Source organism: Rhinatrema bivittatum, chromosome 9, assembly GCF_901001135.1.
Source record: "Rhinatrema bivittatum chromosome 9, aRhiBiv1.1, whole genome shotgun sequence".
NCBI lineage: Eukaryota > Metazoa > Chordata > Amphibia > Gymnophiona > Rhinatrematidae > Rhinatrema > Rhinatrema bivittatum.
In genome coordinates, this window is record NC_042623.1 from 93,714,233 (window position 1) to 93,732,719 (window position 18,487).

Below are 18,487 nucleotides of genomic sequence, written 5' to 3' on the forward strand. Positions count from 1 at the left end.
GATAGTTTATAAAATACCACATATTTCTGCCCCATAAATATATATGTATGTTAGTAATGTGGGAACATGTATACTTTCACTACCAATTTTATAACAATATGTGCACATATTTTAGACATTAAATAACTGAGAATTTAATGCAGAGGCAGGTATTTTATAAAGTATGCCTGTACTCTGCTTATGAAAATATATACTTGCGCACATATGTGGAATCACCAGTTTGACAATACCTCTCTCTCCTAGATCCTCCAGCACTTCACGCTGAAATACTACCAGTTAACCTAGATCTCACACCCAAAAACTATAGCTGAAAGACAAATGTAATTTCAACCGAGCAAGTTAATTACAGATATAAGAGTGTACAGACAAGCTTAGTATTGTATGCACACATAATGCTTACAAAATAGCAACTTATTCATCTACTTCTGAACCCCACTTCGGGATGCTCCTAAACTGCCTCTTTTTTTCCCTGTTCACATCTGTAACTCTTTGAAAATTACCTCCTAAAAAAGCAGCTGTATATGTACTGCTCTCTGAATAATTTTAGATAGATAGGTATGGTTTGAAAATGGGTAAACAGGCTGTATACACCCCAGAGTTCTGAAGGAACTAAAAAATGAAAATTTCAGACCTATTAGTAAAAATTTGCAACTTATCATTAAAATCATCCATTGTACCTGAAGACGGGAGGATAGCAAATGTAACCCCAATATTTAAAAAGGGCTCAAGGGGCGATCCGGGAAACTACAGACCGGTAAGCCTGACTTCAGTGCCAGGAAAAATAGTGGAAAGTGTTCTAAACATCAAAATCACAGAACATAGAAAGACATGGTTTAATGGAACAAAGTCAGCATGGCTTTACCCAGGGCAAGTCTTGCCTCACAAATCTGCTTCACTTTTTTGAAGGAGTTAATAAACATGTGGATAAGGGTGAACCGGTAGATATAGTATACTTGGATTTTCAGAAGGCGTTTGACAAAGTTCCTCATGAGAGGCTTCTAGGAAAAGTAAAAAGTCATGGGATAGGTGGCGATGTCCTTTCATGGATTGCAAACTGGCTAAAAGACAGGAAACAGAGAGTAGGATTAAATGGGCAATTTTCTCAGTGGAAGGGAGTGGACAGTGGAGTGCCTCAGGGATCTGTATTGGGACCCTTACTGTTCAATATATTTATAAATGATTTGGAAAGAAATACGACGAATGAGATAATCAAATTTGCAGATGACACAAAATTGTTCAGAGTAGTTAAATCACAAGCAGATTGTGATAAATTGTAGGAAGACCTTGTGAGACTGGAAAATTGGGCATCCAAATGGCAGATGAAATTTAATGTGGATAAGTGCAAGGTGATGCATATAGGGAAAAATAACCCGTGCTATAATTACACAATGTTGGGTTCCATATTAGGTGCTACAACCCAAGAAAGAGATCTAGGTGTCATAGTGGATAACACACTGAAATCGTCGGTGCAGTGTGCTGCGGCAGTCAAAAAAGCAAACAGAATGTTGGGAATTATTAGAAAAGGAATGGTGAATAAAATGGAAATGTCATAATGCCTCTGTATCGCTCCATGGTGAGACCGCACCTTGAATACTGTGTACAATTCTGGTCGCCGCATCTCAAAAAAGATATAATTGCGATGGAGAAGGTACAGAGAAGGGCTACCAAAATGATAAGGGGAATGGAACAACTCCCCTATGAGGAAAGACTAAAGAGGTTAGGACTTTTCAGCTTGGAGAAGAGACGACTGAGGGGGGATATGATAGAGGTGTTTAAAATCATGAGAGGTCTAGAACGGGTAGATGTGAATCGGTTATTTACTCTTTCGGATAGTAGAAAGACTAGGGGGAACTCCATGAAGTTAGCATGGGGCACATTTAAAACTAATCGGAGAAAGTTCTTTTTTACTCAACGCACAATTAAACTCTGGAATTTGTTGCCAGCGAATGTGGTTAGTGCAGTTAGTATAGCTGTGTTTAAAAAAGGATTGGATATGTTCTTGGAGGAGAAGTCCATTACCTGCTATTAAGTTCACTTAGGGGAGGATTTTAAGAGCCCTGCTCGCGTAAATCCGCCTGGATTTACGCGAGCAGGGCCCTGCGCGCCGGTGCGCCTATTTTACATAGGCCTACCGGCGCGCGCAGAGCCCCAGGACTCGCGTAAGTCCCGGGGTTCTCCGAGGGGGGCGTGTCGGGGGGCAGTCCCGGTTGTCGCGGCGTTTTCGGGGCGTGTCGGCAGCGTTTTGGGGGCGGGTACGGGGGCGTGGCTACGGCCCGGGGCGGTCCAGGGGCTTGGCCGCGCCCTCCGTACCCGCCCCCAGGTCGCGGCCCGGCGTGCAAGAGGCCCGCTGGCGCGCGGGGATTTACGCCTCCCTCTGGGAGGCGTAAATCCCCCGACAAAGGTAAGGTGGGGGCTTAGACAGGGCCGGGTGGGTGGGTTAGGTAGGGGAAGGGAGGGGAAGGTGAGGGGAGGGCAAAAGGAAGTTCCCTCCGAGGCCGCTCCGATTTCGGAGCGGCCTCGGAGGGAACGGGGGTAGGCTGTGCGGCTCGGCGCGCGCCGGCTATACAAAATCGATAGCCTTGCGCGTGCCGATCCAGGTTTTTAGCAGATACGCGCGGCTCCGCGCGTATCTACTAAAATCTAGCGTACTTTTGTTTGCGCCTGGAGCGCAAACAAAAGTAGGCCTATTCGTGGAGTATGAAAATCCGCCCCTTAGAGAATAGCCACTGCCATTAGCAATGGTTACATGGAATAGACTTAGTTTTTGGGTACTTGCCAGGTTCTTATGGCCTGGATTGGCCACTGTTGGAAACAGGATGCTGGGCTTGATGGACCCTTGGTCTGACCCAGTATGGCATTTTCTTATGTTCTTATGTTCTTATCCACACTTTTTGCTTGTAAAAGTTATGTGGAGGATCAACGTGTGTACTTGGAAAAAGGAGGCAAGCTCTGAGGTGGGGTTAGGTCATGGGATGCAGCAACACATATACTTTTGCATTCTCAAAACTACGCATGTTATTTTAAGGGAAAAAGTACCTGCAGAAAAAGCAGGTGTAATTTTTAACAAATACTTTTTTCCTAGGCAATTTCCAAAGGGAAACAAAGAAATATGAAAGCAAAAAAAGATCACATAGTCTACCTTGTCTGTCGAATACAACTACTACTCATCTCTACAATCCCTATTTACTTATTTTAGATTTAGCTCACACCTTTTCTTTGCTAGCTCAAGGCAAGTAAATTAGATATTTCGCTGTCCTCGGATGCTAACAATTTAATAGGGAGATTTATCAACCTGTGAAAGGGCTATAACATGCATTAACAGCATATATCATGGTTGTTATGACCCTGCCGTGGACCCCATCCCGCGGACAGGCCCCTACCTTTTCTTCACGCAGCCAGCGTGCTGCGGCCTCCTCCCTGCAGCCCGGAATGATACTCCTCCTTCATTGCAGCCCTGACTGCCACCAAGCCACACTGCTCTTCTTCTTCGCGACTGTGGAAACCACCGGCTGCCTCTCTTCTCCTGCACGGCTGAAGCCGCGCCGCTGACGCTCCCTTCGGGGGAATTCCCTCGCCAGGATTCCCCCCTCCTCCGCGGCCGAGTGCTGCCGTCAGAGCCTCTCTTCATTGCAGGGAGCCACCTCTTTTTCGGGGCCAGACCCTGCCCCAGCGCAGCTCCTCTTCAGCAGCAGGAGCGGCCTCTGGCCTTCTCCTTCCTCCAGGACGCTGCTGCAGGCCTCAGCTCCGCCTGTCTTCCTCCAAGGCTCCCTCTAGGGGCTGGCCGCGTGGCTTTCTTCCTTTCTTAAAGGGCCAGAGAGAGGAAGCACTCCTGTGCCCTTCAGATGATGTCTTCAGGGCTCTTCCTGGTCCTGCCCTATATAAAGGTCCTGGTTCAGTTCTGCAGTGCCTTCAGATGGAGTTACACCCTCCATGGAGCTTCTCCTTCGTCCATGGAGTTCCACTGCTTCCATCGTGGTCCATCTTGCTGATCCTGTCCAGAAGACTTCATGTTCCATGCCTTCTTGTTCCTGACATCTTTGCCCGACGCTCCAGGTTTTATTCCTTATTGGATCGACTCGTGGTATGTTCCAGCCCTTGCCTTCCCTTCCAGTAAGCCTCGTCCATATCCAGATGTCCCAGACGTTCCTGCCACCCAGATGTCCAGATGTCCTCTAGTTCAAGTGATCCTGATGTCCAGGTGTCCAGACGTCCTTCGTCCTGATGCCCGTCGTCCTCTCCTCTATGAATCGCTGATCTCTACTCATCCTGTAGTTCTCTCTTCCTGGCTCCGTCTGTCCAGATGTCCAGAGACCCTGATGTCCAGATGTCTTCTGGTTCTAAGTTCCAGATGTCCTGAGCTTGAGGTATCCCCCCCGCGTACCCTCTTCTTTCCCTCCTTATCTCGATCCAGAAGAATCCGCTAGCAGTCCTTGTCGTCCCCTGGGCTTGTTCCCAGTCGGCCTCGAGGAGTATATCCAGCGTCCCCGGTGTCCGTCTTCTGGCGACTGGCATTCTCTCAAGTGCTGCCCGGACCCTCTTCTTCATCCTGTGCATGTCTCGCTCTCCGCGTGGTCCGTGACCAGCCTTCCAGGTTGTGTAGGGCGCGCAGCAGGACAGGGTGGTCCGTGACCAGTCCATGCTGGGCTGTGTAGGGCGCCTTGAGGGTCAGCACTCTTCCAAGTCCTCAAGAGTATCGTCTCATCCAAGCCTTCAAGAGTATCATCTTGTCCAAGTCTTCAAGTGTATCGTCTTGATCAACTCTCCGAGAGTCCTGTCTCGTCTCGTCCAGTTCAGGAGACCTCTTCTCGTCCAAGGGCCAGGAGTCCTCATTCCCCTATGTACTCTGACTCTGTTACTCTCTTGGGTCTGGTATCTCCTTCTCTGGTACCTTGCCTCATACTTTCCAGCCCTCTGCCTCTGTCTGTCCTCACTAGTATGTGTTGGTTCAACAGAGGGTTGACCCACTTCGTCTTCCTCCTGTGTTCTTGCTCCGCCCATGCCTGTACTTGCTCACCTCCCTCGGGGTGTGTCTTGGGGCTCCTCCCTGAGCCACCTCAGGGCCCAAGGGCTCACTCTCTCTCAGGAGCAAGCAATCACTCCTCTACGCCCTTCCCAGGGCTCGCTGGGCGCGTTTACAACAACGGTGATATTGTGTAATGTTTGGGCCAGAAATCCACCCCTTTTACAATGAGCTTCTTTATGTTATTTTATTTTTATGATTTGTATCTTTTGTACACCGTTTTGACTAAACCTTGTTTGGAAAAGCGGTATAGAAATATTTTTAAATAAATAAATGGGGCATTTTAGGCCATCTAGAAACTGATGCATCCATCCGGATAAATGCAATATGTATTTGTGCATTATTTTTACATGCACGTGCATATTTTAAGGTGCATTTATGCATATTTTGTAACCTTTCTATATCATATACGTGCAGGTTATAAAATACTGGAATAGATTTTCACACGTTCATATACGCACATATAGATGCATATGCATTCATGTTTCAAATTTATCCTCTTATTTTTGAAACTTTTTGTTGAATAAATAATCAAAATATATCCTTTTTGTTTGAGTTATTTATTCAGTAGGATTATTTTTTCTCTCTAATTCTGTTCTGAGTATAAATTTTGCTAAAATGCACCTATTTTTAAGCTTGTAGGTGCCCAGCAGTGTAAATCGTCTTATGGGCATGCAGCTGCCTGTATTTTATAGCACACACATATCCAGCTAAGGACCAGTTTCACCAGTTCATCCATCAGTTTGCCCAGTGTTTTGCTAGGTCCTCCCAATGCCCTTCCCTGCATGCCATTTAGTTACCCCCAGACCCCTCATAACCCCTCACAGATGCCTGTAACTGCTTTGTTTTTTTAAACTGACACCTCTTCTCTTGGTCCCACTCCAGAATGCTCAAGCCCCACACACACCGTGCCCCTTTTTTGGCCAATGCAAGACATTCACGCATTGGTACCTGTGCATGCATCTGCCTGCCTTATAAAACTGAGTGGATATGAGCAAGTGCCAGATGCGTGCCCATCTCCTAATTTTGATGCACATCCAACTTTTACAATTTACCTTTAAGGGTCTAAGGGTCTAAAAAATCTAAACACAATTTAAAAACATATAGACATAAAAGATGTATTTATAAAACATGAAATGTTATCATTTTGATAAACTATGAATGTAGCAATTTGAAATACAAGAGTAATTCAATAGAAGGTACATATGAGGGAGTGGGAATGTAAGCTAATGGTTAGAATAGTGTAATCCCCTCTAAAATATTCTGTGAAACAATTCTGAAGGTTAAAACAAACAAACAAAAAAAAAAAAACCACTGTCCCAAATATTTCTTTCAACTTCAAAATTTGAAAACATAAATATGAAAGAATTTAGGTAAGAACAAGTAAATTTAGGTAGAGAGATCTATATGAACATTTAACAAACCTGTATCTCTAACTGTTGTACCACTTGCATTTGCACCCGACATTGAGCAGTGCTTCTATCATCCAATGCATGTTCATTGTTAAGGTGCCTAGTTACAAAAGAAAAAAAAAACCAAGATATTACAATAAGAACTAAGGGAAGCATATTTCTCCATGCAGCTTTTATTAAAAATTGTGTATAAAGAGAGGTTTTCTGGAAATAGGTGGTCATCCTGAAATATTACCAATGAAATACAAAAATAAAGTAATAGCCACAAAACTTTTCTAACAAATTATCTAACTGCCATAAGAAACCCGATAACTGTATCTGCGAAAAATGATTTGAACATACATTAACAAATTATTACAATTACAATGAAATGCTGAATGGATTCAATAGCTTGCTTCAGTAACATATGCTGTTCATTCATATTCTATAATATGCAACAATTAGTACTGATAAAATATTTCAAAATGAGACAATTTTGGTAAATTATTTTATATTTAGATTTCAAGAAAATCAGCTTGTATTAATGTGAAAATGATTCAGGGTGAAATTTTCAATAGCCCATAGTGTCGCACTGTATCACAGTAGCTGTGAAACAGCCACACAGATGAACATGTATGCACGTATGCCATCTTGTGCCAATTTACACCACCATCTCATAATATACTTGTATAAATGCGCCCATGTTATAAAATAGGCTGTGTGTGTGTACATGTGTGCACCATTTTATATAGACATGCACATGTGCTAGCAAATGCCACCTCTACCGTGCAAGTGAGGGGATTTAGAAGACATGCGTGTTGATGCAATTACTAGTTTCCCCAGTTCATACCCAGTTCACTCAAGTAAAGGATTGGACTTCCTAACCCCCTAGTTAACCAGCCTACCTTTCACCCTGTTAGCCTCAACCCTTAAAACACCATTAACCTCTTTATTTTTGTTTGTTTGAAGACTTACATGCTATCCATAGTAGAAGTAAAGTTATGCGGTAACAGACCCCAGTTGCATGCTTGTGTGCGTAAGTACTTACTCATGTAAATACGCGCAAAGTTCATTGAGAAATCTAGAAATGCCCATGGACTGCCCAGACCACACCCACGCCTCACCCCTTTTTTGAAAAAAATGTATTGTGCACGTAACAGGAGATATGGGTGTACTCGTGCACTTTTTAAAATCCACATGGCACGTGCCAGCCTGACTTCTGCCCGTATCTCCTGGCTTCAGCACACATGGATCTTTTAAAATTCACCCTTATGTGTGCACTTTAGAACATATGGAACTTTTAGCTAATTTTGAAAAATTCCTACAAGGTATGCATGCACTAAGAGGTAGATTTTCAAAGGGTTATGTGCGTACCCCCCAAAAACCTACCCCTGCGTACGCAAGCCCCGGGATGCGCATATATCCCTGGGCTTCCAAAAATGGGTGGTACGGGAGTGGGGGCCGTGGGCGGTCCGGGGGCGTAGCCGAGTGCCCCGACACAATGGCCTGTGTCGGGGCCTGGCGTGCTGGCAGCGAGCTGGCGCATGCAAGGTACGCCTGCCAAAGGCGTAACTACGAAACAAGGTAGGGGGGGAGATTTAGGTAGGGCTGGGGGTGAGTTAGATAGGGGAAGGGAGGGAAAGGTGGGGGAGACCAAAACAAAAGTTCCCTCCAAGGCCGCTCCGATTTCGGAGCGGCCTTGGAGGGAACGGGGAAAGCCATCGGGTCTCCCCTAGGGCTCGGTGCGCGCAAGGTGCACAAGTGTGCACCCCCTTGCGTGCGCCGACCCTAGATTTTATAACATGCACACGGCAGCGCGCGCATGTTATAAAATCGGGTGAACATTTGTGCGCGCCAGGTAGCATGCTGAAATGTCCCAGCGTGTGCAAAATTTAAAATCGGCCTCTAAGTGACCATGCAAAATTGCACCCGGTATTTGTGCACATGGCAGGGTGCATAGTTTTCAAAATCAAGACAGCGACTGCTGTTTTCTTCCCCAGACCTAAACATGTTATAAAATCGGGCATAGATTTGTGCGTGCCGGGTTGTGCGCACAAATCTACGCTCACGCCTAAGTTTTAAAATCTGGCCCTCACCCTATCAAAATTGACTTTGCTATTTATTTATGTTCATACTTTCCTTTTGAAAATGAGTGCAAACTGTGAGCAAAAATACCAATAGACTTGCATTACTTTCCTCCCCTGAGTTAAACACAGCCAAAGGAATGTACAAAGAAATGTCCTTTTAAAAACACCAGAGCTGAAAAGAAGCAGGGCTGGTGAGAGAAGGAAAATAGACAGACAAGTAATGCACAATGATTTTATTTTGCTGTAAAGCAGGTGCAAAGCAAGCAGGTACAGAAGTACTGCAATGCTAGATTTCCAAGTTGAAACTCCTTAAGGAATTTCCCTTTGAAAATGTGCTTGTAGGAATGATGAAGGAATTTAAAAAATTGCCACCTATATGGTTGAGGAAAGGAAAGGTGAGACTATACTTCTGAATCCCTTCTGTCTGTTGCGTTCGTGCCTCTTCTCGCCCCTCGCTCCACCCTCTCTACCTTGGGAGCGACTCCCTTCAGCTCTGACAGACAGATGCAGCCGAGGCTTCTCCCTGCCTCTTGGTCCCGGTGTCCCCGGGCTGGCTTGACGCTACGGATCTGCCATGTTCCCGATGATGTAAGGGCGCGCGCGCTCCAGACTTTGTACCAGGAAGGGCACGAACCTCGGGGATGTCCCCCCGTAGTGACGACATCCATTTTCACTTTAAAAGGTCTTTGTTTGCTAACCTCTAACGAGTTAGCAAGGAACTCCAACAGGACTTGCTTTGGCAGTCCACGATACTTGCAACAACAATCCGAGTCAGCGAGGTGAATCCTTCTCCACTGCTCGGCCTTTTCAAACTTACCAGGAGTACCCGCTCCATGGGGGCTCCACTCTCTCTTCTGGATTTCAGATTGCCAAGACGGGATCCGGTACTCGCTCCTCGAGGGCCTACGTCCCTGAATACTCAGTAGACTCCTCATTGCCTGGAAGCGATTGCGGACGAGAACACAGTGAGTTCTATTGTACATAGGAATTGGTACTCGCTCCACAAGGGCCTATATTCCTATAGCTCTGAAAACCCCCTTCCGCCCAAGACGTTATCGCACATACGGAGATTGTGAGTGACATTGGCAAGATCGCAGATAGGAACTGGTACTCGCTCCACGAGGGCCCATGTTCCTAAAATCCTTTACAGACTCTCTTCTACTCTAGAAGCCATTTCATATACAGCTATTGTGAGTTCTTATTACAGACTGTTTATAGGAACCAGTGCTTGCCTACGGCTCCTGCTCCTGAATGTACTGAAGACTCTCTGTGGCATAGAGACCATTGCAGACATCTACTATTGTGAGTGTACCATCTTGTATCCAGTATACCCTGTCTACTCACTACTTCTGGTCTCTCTCTACAGCTCAGCAACCCAGAGATTATATTCCAGTATCAGAAGGACTTCAGCCCTGCCTGACACATCGACTCACTTCTGCCACCACTGGTGGTTCAGCTTCCAGCCTAATAAAGAACTATTTGTGTTTATTTCATATTCCAGCCTAGCCAGTGGTTCCTCTCAGGATCTCCTCCTGGGGATGCTGTCATCTGCCATCGGCCCAGGGATTCACCATTTCCTCCAAATGGTCATTCCTTACACTACTGTCACTCTGTGGGAGCCAACCACTACAGACCACTAACACCGCTTACGGAAGTATTATATATATAGCTAACTCTTCTTTCTATGGGACTTGCCAGCAGCCTATATATAACAGATTGCTACTCCGTAGCAGAGGCTTGATAGATTGCTAGCTCAGTTGCGAAGTATAATATATCTATTGCCAGCTCCTCTCCTCGGAGGAATATCATTGAACAGATTGCCAACTCCTTTTCCTTGGGGAGTTGATCCATATCAGATTGCTACCTCCTTCCCTTACAAGAGCATCCAACAGCAGTTCATTAACAGATTACTAACTCTGCCCTCCTGGCGGGATAAGCACTACAGATAGCTAACTCCTCCCCTCTGGAGGAGCAGATCATGACAGATTGCTAACTCCGCCCTCCTGGCGGACCACAGCAATAACACTGCCTGGAGTCATGGACCAGTTTGTTATTGAGGAAATAGTCCCGGAAGAATACTTTGCAAAGTCATAGAAGTATCTCCGAACCTGACTGAATTCAATCTGTTGCCGAGTCCCAGTTGCCCCCCCCCCCCCCTCCCTTTTCTATGACTGATACACAAAATGTTAGTTTCCCCACTGCACAACTGGTGTGCAGAAAGCACACTAGTTGTTACACAAGCAGATTCAGATCGAGGGGAAGGTACATTGAGACACATATCCTCATCTGAAGGAATGGCAGAAACCCCCAATGGCTTGGAAGAGGGCTTTCCCCACTTGACCAGGACCGAGTGTGCTGGTTATGTAGACTGGAAATTGGGAATTGAAGCAGAGGTACAGGTAGAGGAGCAGTTGAAGGCGCAATGATTTGCTCCAATTCTCCAGCTGTCCAGCAGACCCAGGCAGAAGACTGCAGCATCTTGGTAAAGTTAAAAGTAGTGACTTTAGACTCTCGTTGGACTATAACTGTACCTAATGAAGTCCATGTCAAAGTTCTACCTAATATCACTTGCTCCAGACTCTCCATCAAAAAACGGCAGACAGAAGAGAAGTCAGATTTAATTTCCATGACTTGATTAGTAGGTGAAAAGCATGCGTGCATGTTTGATGACATATATGCATACTCCATATATAAAATACATAAATATGTATGTTTTTCCAGCCCCCACCATGGAAATATTGAATTTGTATAAAAGATTTACAATTAAAGACTCAAATTCATGGTAACACGTTATAGGACCACACTTTTATTTATTTTTATTTATTTAATTCAAAAGTTTTTTATACCGGAGCACATATCGCAATAATTTACAGAATATATCAACATAATTAAAATATTTAAGTATATATCAGATACTATAAAAAAACAAGAAAGAAACTGAAAAATACATAATCAGCCATATGATATCATTTGCTCGGGGAAATTCATCCATCATCTTAGGGAAACTACGCCTTCAACTTTGAGTGACATAGTAGCCTAGTGGTTAGAGCAATAGGTTAGGAATAGGGAAACCAGAGTTGAAATCCCATTACCACTCCTTATGACATTGGGCAATTCACTTCACCCTCCATTACCTTGGTACAAATTTATAGAGTCGTTTACTAAGCCATGATATTTTATTGGGGGGGAGGGGGGGCGCATCCCTGCAGTATTTCACCCCTCTGCGACAAAATATCCTGACAGCTGTGCAATGCGATTTTTGTTCATGGGAGAAATATGTGACCAAAAATTGTGCTGCAAAACAGGGCCTATTCACAGGATGGCAGCCCACCACAGCAAGTGCCACTATCAAGTTACAGGGCCTCAGATTCTAAAAGCACTCTTCCCCAAGAGGGAGTCTATGGAGACCCTAGCTCCATGTCTACTACCGCACAGTTACAATCCACCCCTACTTCAAAAACTCTCACTTTGGTCTTAAAATCTACCTCATGCCCCATACAAAACCCCCTCCTTTCCAATAAAACCCCCACAGCAGCTCCTACCTCTCCTCCTCCTTACCCCTGGACAAAATATGACAAAATCCATGGGGTCTAGTGGTCCCCCCACCCCTTAGTAGAAAAAAAAAGACCCTGGAGGTCTGAGGGGGAGGGGGAGGAGGGACCCCCAAACCCTCCCTCCCACCTCACAGAAGACTTGTTAAGGAATAGTGGGATCTAGAGCACCCTCTATCTCTGGGCCCTGTCAAAACCTTTTCCAAAATGGCGTCCATCTGACTTTGCCCTATCACGTGAATTGTAGCTAAGTTTTTAGAAACTAACACAGCTTGGCTTATTTTAAGCAAGTCATGTTATTTGTATGAAATTAGGTATGAAGAATTAACTTTGCAAGCATTTACAAAAATTATGCATGCAAAGAAGCTCATTTAATAACACTTATTTAAGGGATAACATGCAATATTGCATGATAAACATATATCGTGTGATAACAGCATTTTTTTTACACATTGTGAGGGTAATTTTCAAAAAGATTTACATGCTTAAAACTGGATTTTACATGTAAAAATTCACTTTACACAAAAATTGCTACAATATATTCCATTGAATTTGCAATAGATTTACAAGTATATGTGCACTTTAAGCGTGTACTGTATTTTTCGCTCCATAAGACGCACTTTTTTCCCCAAAAGTGGGGGGGAAATGTCTGTGCGTCTTATGGAGTGAATATAAAAAAACAATAATTAACTACAACCCCTCACCCTCCTGACCCCCCCAAGTCTTGCCAAAAGTCCCTGCTTGTCCAGCGGGGGTCCCGGGAGCGCTCTCCTGCTCTTGGGCCGTCGGCTGCCAGTAATCAAAATGGCACCGGTGGCCCTTTGCCCTTACTATGTGACAGGGGCTACCGGTGACATTGGTGGGCCCCTGTCACATGGTAGGAGCAATGCTCCGGTGTAAAAAACCTTTTAAATTAAATAAATAAAAATAAATAAAAGTGTTACCATGAGTTTGAATCTTTAATTGTAAGTCTTTTATACAAATTCAATATTTCCAGGGTGGGGGCTAGAAATACATACATATTTATGTATTTTACATATGGAGTATGCATATATGTCATCAAACATGCACTCATGCTTTTCACCTACTAATCAAGTCACGGAAATTAAAGTTAGAATAGCCCTATGGAAAAACCAGACTTAGCTGGATAGGTTATGTGGCTAAATCTGAATATCTATGGAATGCCCTTACCCTGCCTGCCACTTAGCCATCTTTTTAGCTGGATAATTCGTTCAGCGGGGCTGGACATTCAGCTACCACTACTTAGCCGGATAAGTCCTAACTTATCCGGCTAAGTAGTGCTTTTGTCCTGATCCTGTCTTGGGACTGGGGTCTTGGATTTTATAAAGCAAAATGACCAACTTAAGAGCAGCAAACAGGCCTAGTTTTCTGGATATCCATAATGAATATGTCTGAGATAGACTGCACACACTGCCTCTATTATATGCAAATATATCTCATGCACTTTTATTGCTGATATTCTGAAAACCAGGCCTGATTGTGGCTCCAGAAGATAAAAGTTGGCCACCCCTATTATAAGGAACGGGGGGAAGAAGTGATGTGGTTCTTATTGTGGGTTCAAAGATCTTACTTGTGTGTGGAGAGCGCAAGGGTGGCACCACAGATCATATTTGTAGACTGAGACCCCAAAGCACACATACAAGGGAGTGGGGAGGATTGATAGATTTCCACATCAATGTAGTGTGGAATGGGTGGGAATGCCTGCAGGAGGAGGTCCCACTAACTCCCCCACCTTAACAGAGTATCTTGGCACTTGCTATCATGACAGTTTTCTAATAACATGCTTTGCATATAATACATTCTGGAAAATGAGCAGTTATTTTGTCTGCAGTTGAAAAAAAACCAATATTAACAATCAACTGCTAAAGACATGCAAAGAGTGCTTCTTGGACCATTGGAGGTTGTGAGGCTGGGGATCTTTTGGTTGTTATGGTATTTAATTCATTTGCTATCCACAAAATAATGAGGACCATATTCAGACACTGTTCCATTAGTAAAGTTAGTCAGATCAACTTGTCTGGCTAATTTTGCTGGGATATTCAGTAGTATAGCTGCCCCACTGAAAATACCCAGCTCTGTCAAAGTTAGCTGGGTCCTAAAATTATCCAACTACATTAGACAGATAACTCTGAAAACTGACATTTATCCGACTATGCTGGATAGCCAGTTCTGCCCTGAAACACTCCCGTCCCACCACAAGCTAACTGGATAACTTTTATTGGATAAACAAATATCCAGCGCTCTCGGGGCTGGTCAGAAATGCAAGATTTTTAAATTCTGTCTTTTATTTATTTTTTTATTGGCATTTATAGGCTGCTAATGCCTTGGCCTGAAGCGGCTTCTAGATCAACATACACAATGCAACATAAAACAATAAGATACCCTACTAAAATTATAACCTTACAATAAATACAATGTAAAATCTCTAAATTTAGTCAATCAAAATTAGGAAAAATCTTAAAAAGCTAAAGCAAAACTAGCAGCATTTCTAAAATGAAGGCAAAGTCTTCAAACTAAGGCCTGGTGGACTAAATATCACATGCGATAGGAAAAGGGGCATGCTTATAGGCTATTTATTGCAAAGTGCACTACCTTAGCGCTTTGCATAGGTATTAGCTCAAACTGCATTAACTTTTTGAGAGAGTGAGAGTGAGAGTGAGAGTGAGAGAGAGAGAGAGAGAGAGAGAAGTTATAAGGCCCTCATACTAGGTAGGTATTTATACCTCTATATGAGGCCCACCTAGTTACTCAAGGTGAGGTTTAAGTAGGAGTGTAGGGGTTAGGGGCCACTCTGACATTCAGAGTGAGACGTACGAACAGAACAGTGCTCTCTTCTGAAGATTTGCTGACTTTCAGAGTAAGGAAACTCAACTAAAGATGAGATTTATGCAATGTTCTCTCAACCTAGCTTGATGGACTCTCTACCTGGGTAACATCAAGCTAGGTTGAGAGAACATTGCACAAATCTCATCTTTGAGTGAGTTTCCTCACTCCGAAGGTCATCAAATCTTCACAAGAGAGCACTGTTCTGTTCATACGTCTCACTTTGAATGTCAAAGTGGCTCCTAACCCCTACATTCCTACCTAAACCTGACCTCAAGTAACTAGGTGGGCCTCATATAGAGGTATAAATACCTACCTAGTATCAGAGCCTTATAGCTAGTCTCTCTCTCTCTCTCTCACTCACTCACTCACTCACATGAGGGCCCTGATAGCTAGGCTGGCTCTCCAGCAGCTTAAAATACTAAAAACACTATTTGCAAAAACATCACAAAGTGCAATAAAGCCATATCACATGGCTTAATGAAAAAAGTGTAGTTAAAAGCTGTGTGATATGGCTTCGCAAATTATGAAGCCAGCCCACTTGGCCATAAATCCCACCCCAAATTCCTCCCTTTTTCCTAATTTGCATCGCACCATGCGTTATGGCATTTTTGCATGCGTTAAAGGTGTTTTCACATGCGTTAAAGGCGTTTTTCGCATGCAAAAATGCCATATAGCACTTTGATAAATGTCATAGGGCTTCCAAATCAGCACCATAAAGCATGTGTGGGGCTCTCAAAATCAGCACCATAAAGCATGTGTGGGGCTTTCAAAATGAAATCCCTGTGCATTGTCTACTAGTTCTACTCTTCTCCATCCTAGCTCCAACCTTGCCCCTTTGAGGCATGGGTAAAAGTACCTGTGATGTTTCTTTTACCCGCGGAGGAGTAAGGCAATTGTCGACCAACAATGTTTAACCATGTAACTATTTAGCAACTCAGGAAAAATCATTTGAAACTTTTCCTCCCTATCACATCATAAGAGTCAATTTCACAGAAGGGGGTTCTTGACCTGTGAGTAATGGGGATGTAATTCATTAAAGATATTTTCTTTTTTATATTCCACATAAATCAAATCCTCTGAATGTAGATTTTTTGGGAGTAGGAAACAAGTGTAAAGTCTACTAGAAAAAAAAAAGTAGAAGTATCTGGAATGTGCTGGCGTAGCCTTATGCATAGTGCTATGTTTTCATCTGTGCAATACATAGGTGAACCTCAAACACCAAGAAAGTGAAAGGGACAGATTTATATGCTTTATTTATGCATTGTTATGCAGAAGTTTGAGAAATACTTCAAAATGACAAATGATTTATTTCAGCTTTTATGTAGCATGACTTTTAAGGCCCTAGACAACTTTTATTTGTTTTATATAACAACAAAAGAACATAAGATATGACATACTGAGTCAGACCAAGGGTCTATCAAGTGTAGCACCTTGTATCCAAAAGTGGCCAGTCCAAGTCACAAGTACCTGGCAAGCATCCAAACATTAAATAGATCTCAAGCTACTATTGCTTATTAATTAATAGCAGTTTATCGATTTTTCCTCTAGAAACTTATCCAAACCTTTCTTAAAACCAGTTACCCTAACTGCTGTAATCACATCCTCTGGCAATGAATTCAAGAGCTTAACTATGTGCTGAGTGAAAAAGAATTTTCTTCGATTTGTTTTAAATGATCTACTTGCTAATTTTATGGAGTGCCATCTAGTTCTTCTATTATCTGAACGAGTAAATAACCGATTTACAATAACCTGTGCCTTTCATGAATTTGTACATAAGAACATAAGAACATAAGAAAATGCCATACTGGGTCAGACCAAGGGTCCATCAAGCCCAGCATCCTGTTTCCAACAGTGGCCAATCCAGGCCATAAGAACCTGGCAAGTACCCAAAAACTAAGTCTATTCCATGTAACCATTGCTAATGGCAGTGGCTATTCTCTAAGTGAACCTAATAGCAGGTAATGGACTTCTCCTCCAAGAACTTATCCAATCCTTTTTTAAACACAGCTATACTACCTGCACGAACCACATTCTCTGGCAACAAATTCCAGAGTTTAATTGTGCGTTGAGTAAAAAAGAACTTTCTCCGATTAGTTTTAAATGTGCCCCATGCTAACTTCATGGAGTGTCCCCTAGTCCTTCTACTATCTGAAAGAGTAAATAACCGATTCACATCTACCCGTTCTAGACCTCTCATGATTTTAAACACCTCTATCATATCCCCCCTCAGTCGTCTCTTCTCCAAGCTGAAAAGTCCTAATCTCTTTAGTCTTTCCTCATAGGGGAGTTGTTCCATTCCCCTTATCATTTTGGTAGCCCTTCTCTGTACCTTCTCCATCGCAATTATATCTTTTTTGAGATGCGGCGACCAGAATTGTACACAGTATTCAAGGTGCGGTCTCACCATGGAGCGATACAGAGGCATTATGACATTTTCCGTTTTATTCATCATTCCTTTTCTAATAATTCCCAACATTCTGTTTGCTTTTTTGACTGCCGCAGCACACTGAACCGACGATTTCAATGTGTTATCCACTATGACACCTAGATCTCTTTCTTGGGTTGTAGCACCTAATATGGAACCCAACATCGTGTAATTATAGCATGGGTTATTTTTCCCTATATGCATCACCTTGCACTTTTCCACATTAAATTTCATCTGCCATTTGGATGCCCAATTTTCCAGTCTCACAAGGTCTTCCTGCAATTTATCACAATCTGCTTGTGATTTAACTACTCTGCACAATTTTGTGTCATCTGCAAATTTGATTATCTCACTCGTCGTATTTCTTTCCAGATCATTTATAAATATATTGAACAGTAAGGGTCCCAATACAGATCCCTGAGGCACTCCACTGTCCACTCCCTTCCACTGAGAAAATTGCCCATTTAATCCTACTCTCTGTTTCCTGTCTTTTAGCCAGTTTGCAATCCACGAAAGGACATCGCCACCTATCCCATGACTTTTTACTTTTCCTAGAAGCCTCTCATGAGGAACTTTGTCAAACGCCTTCTGAAAATCCAAGTATACTATATCTACCGGTTCACCTTTATCCACATGTTTATTAACTCCTTCAAAAAAGTGAAGCAGATTTGTGAGGCAAGACTTGCCCTGGGTAAAGCCATGCTGACTTTGTTCCATTAAACCATGTCTTTCTATATGTTCTGTGATTTTGATGTTTAGAACACTTTCCACTATTTTTCCTGGCACTGAAGTCAGGCTAACCGGTCTGTAGTTTCCCGGATCGCCCCTGGAGCCCTTTTTAAATATTGGGGTTACATTTGCTATCCTCCAGTCTTCAGGTACAATGGATGATTTTAATGATAAGTTACAAATTTTTACTAATAGGTCTGAAATTTCATTTTTTAGTTCCTTCAGAACTCTGGGGTGTATACCATCCGGTCCAGGTGATTTACTACTCTTCAGTTTGTCAATCAGGCCTACCACATCTTCTAGGTTCACCGTGATTTGATTCAGTCCATCTGAATCATTACCCATGAAAACCTTCTCCATTACGGGTACCTCCCCAACATCCTCTTCAGTAAACACCGAAGCAAAGAAATCATTTAATCTTTCCGCGATGGCCTTAT

At 43.2% G+C, this 18,487-nt stretch overlaps 1 protein-coding gene across 1 annotated transcript in view; it reads right to left on the reverse strand.

Moving 5' to 3' along the window:
* Window positions 1-18,487, reverse strand: part of FOXP2 (forkhead box P2) — a 1,080,393-nt gene that overhangs the window by 235,457 nt on the left and 826,449 nt on the right. The window contains 1 exon segment of the mRNA XM_029617020.1: window positions 6,445-6,532. Coding sequence (XP_029472880.1) covers window positions 6,445-6,532 — 88 coding nt within the window.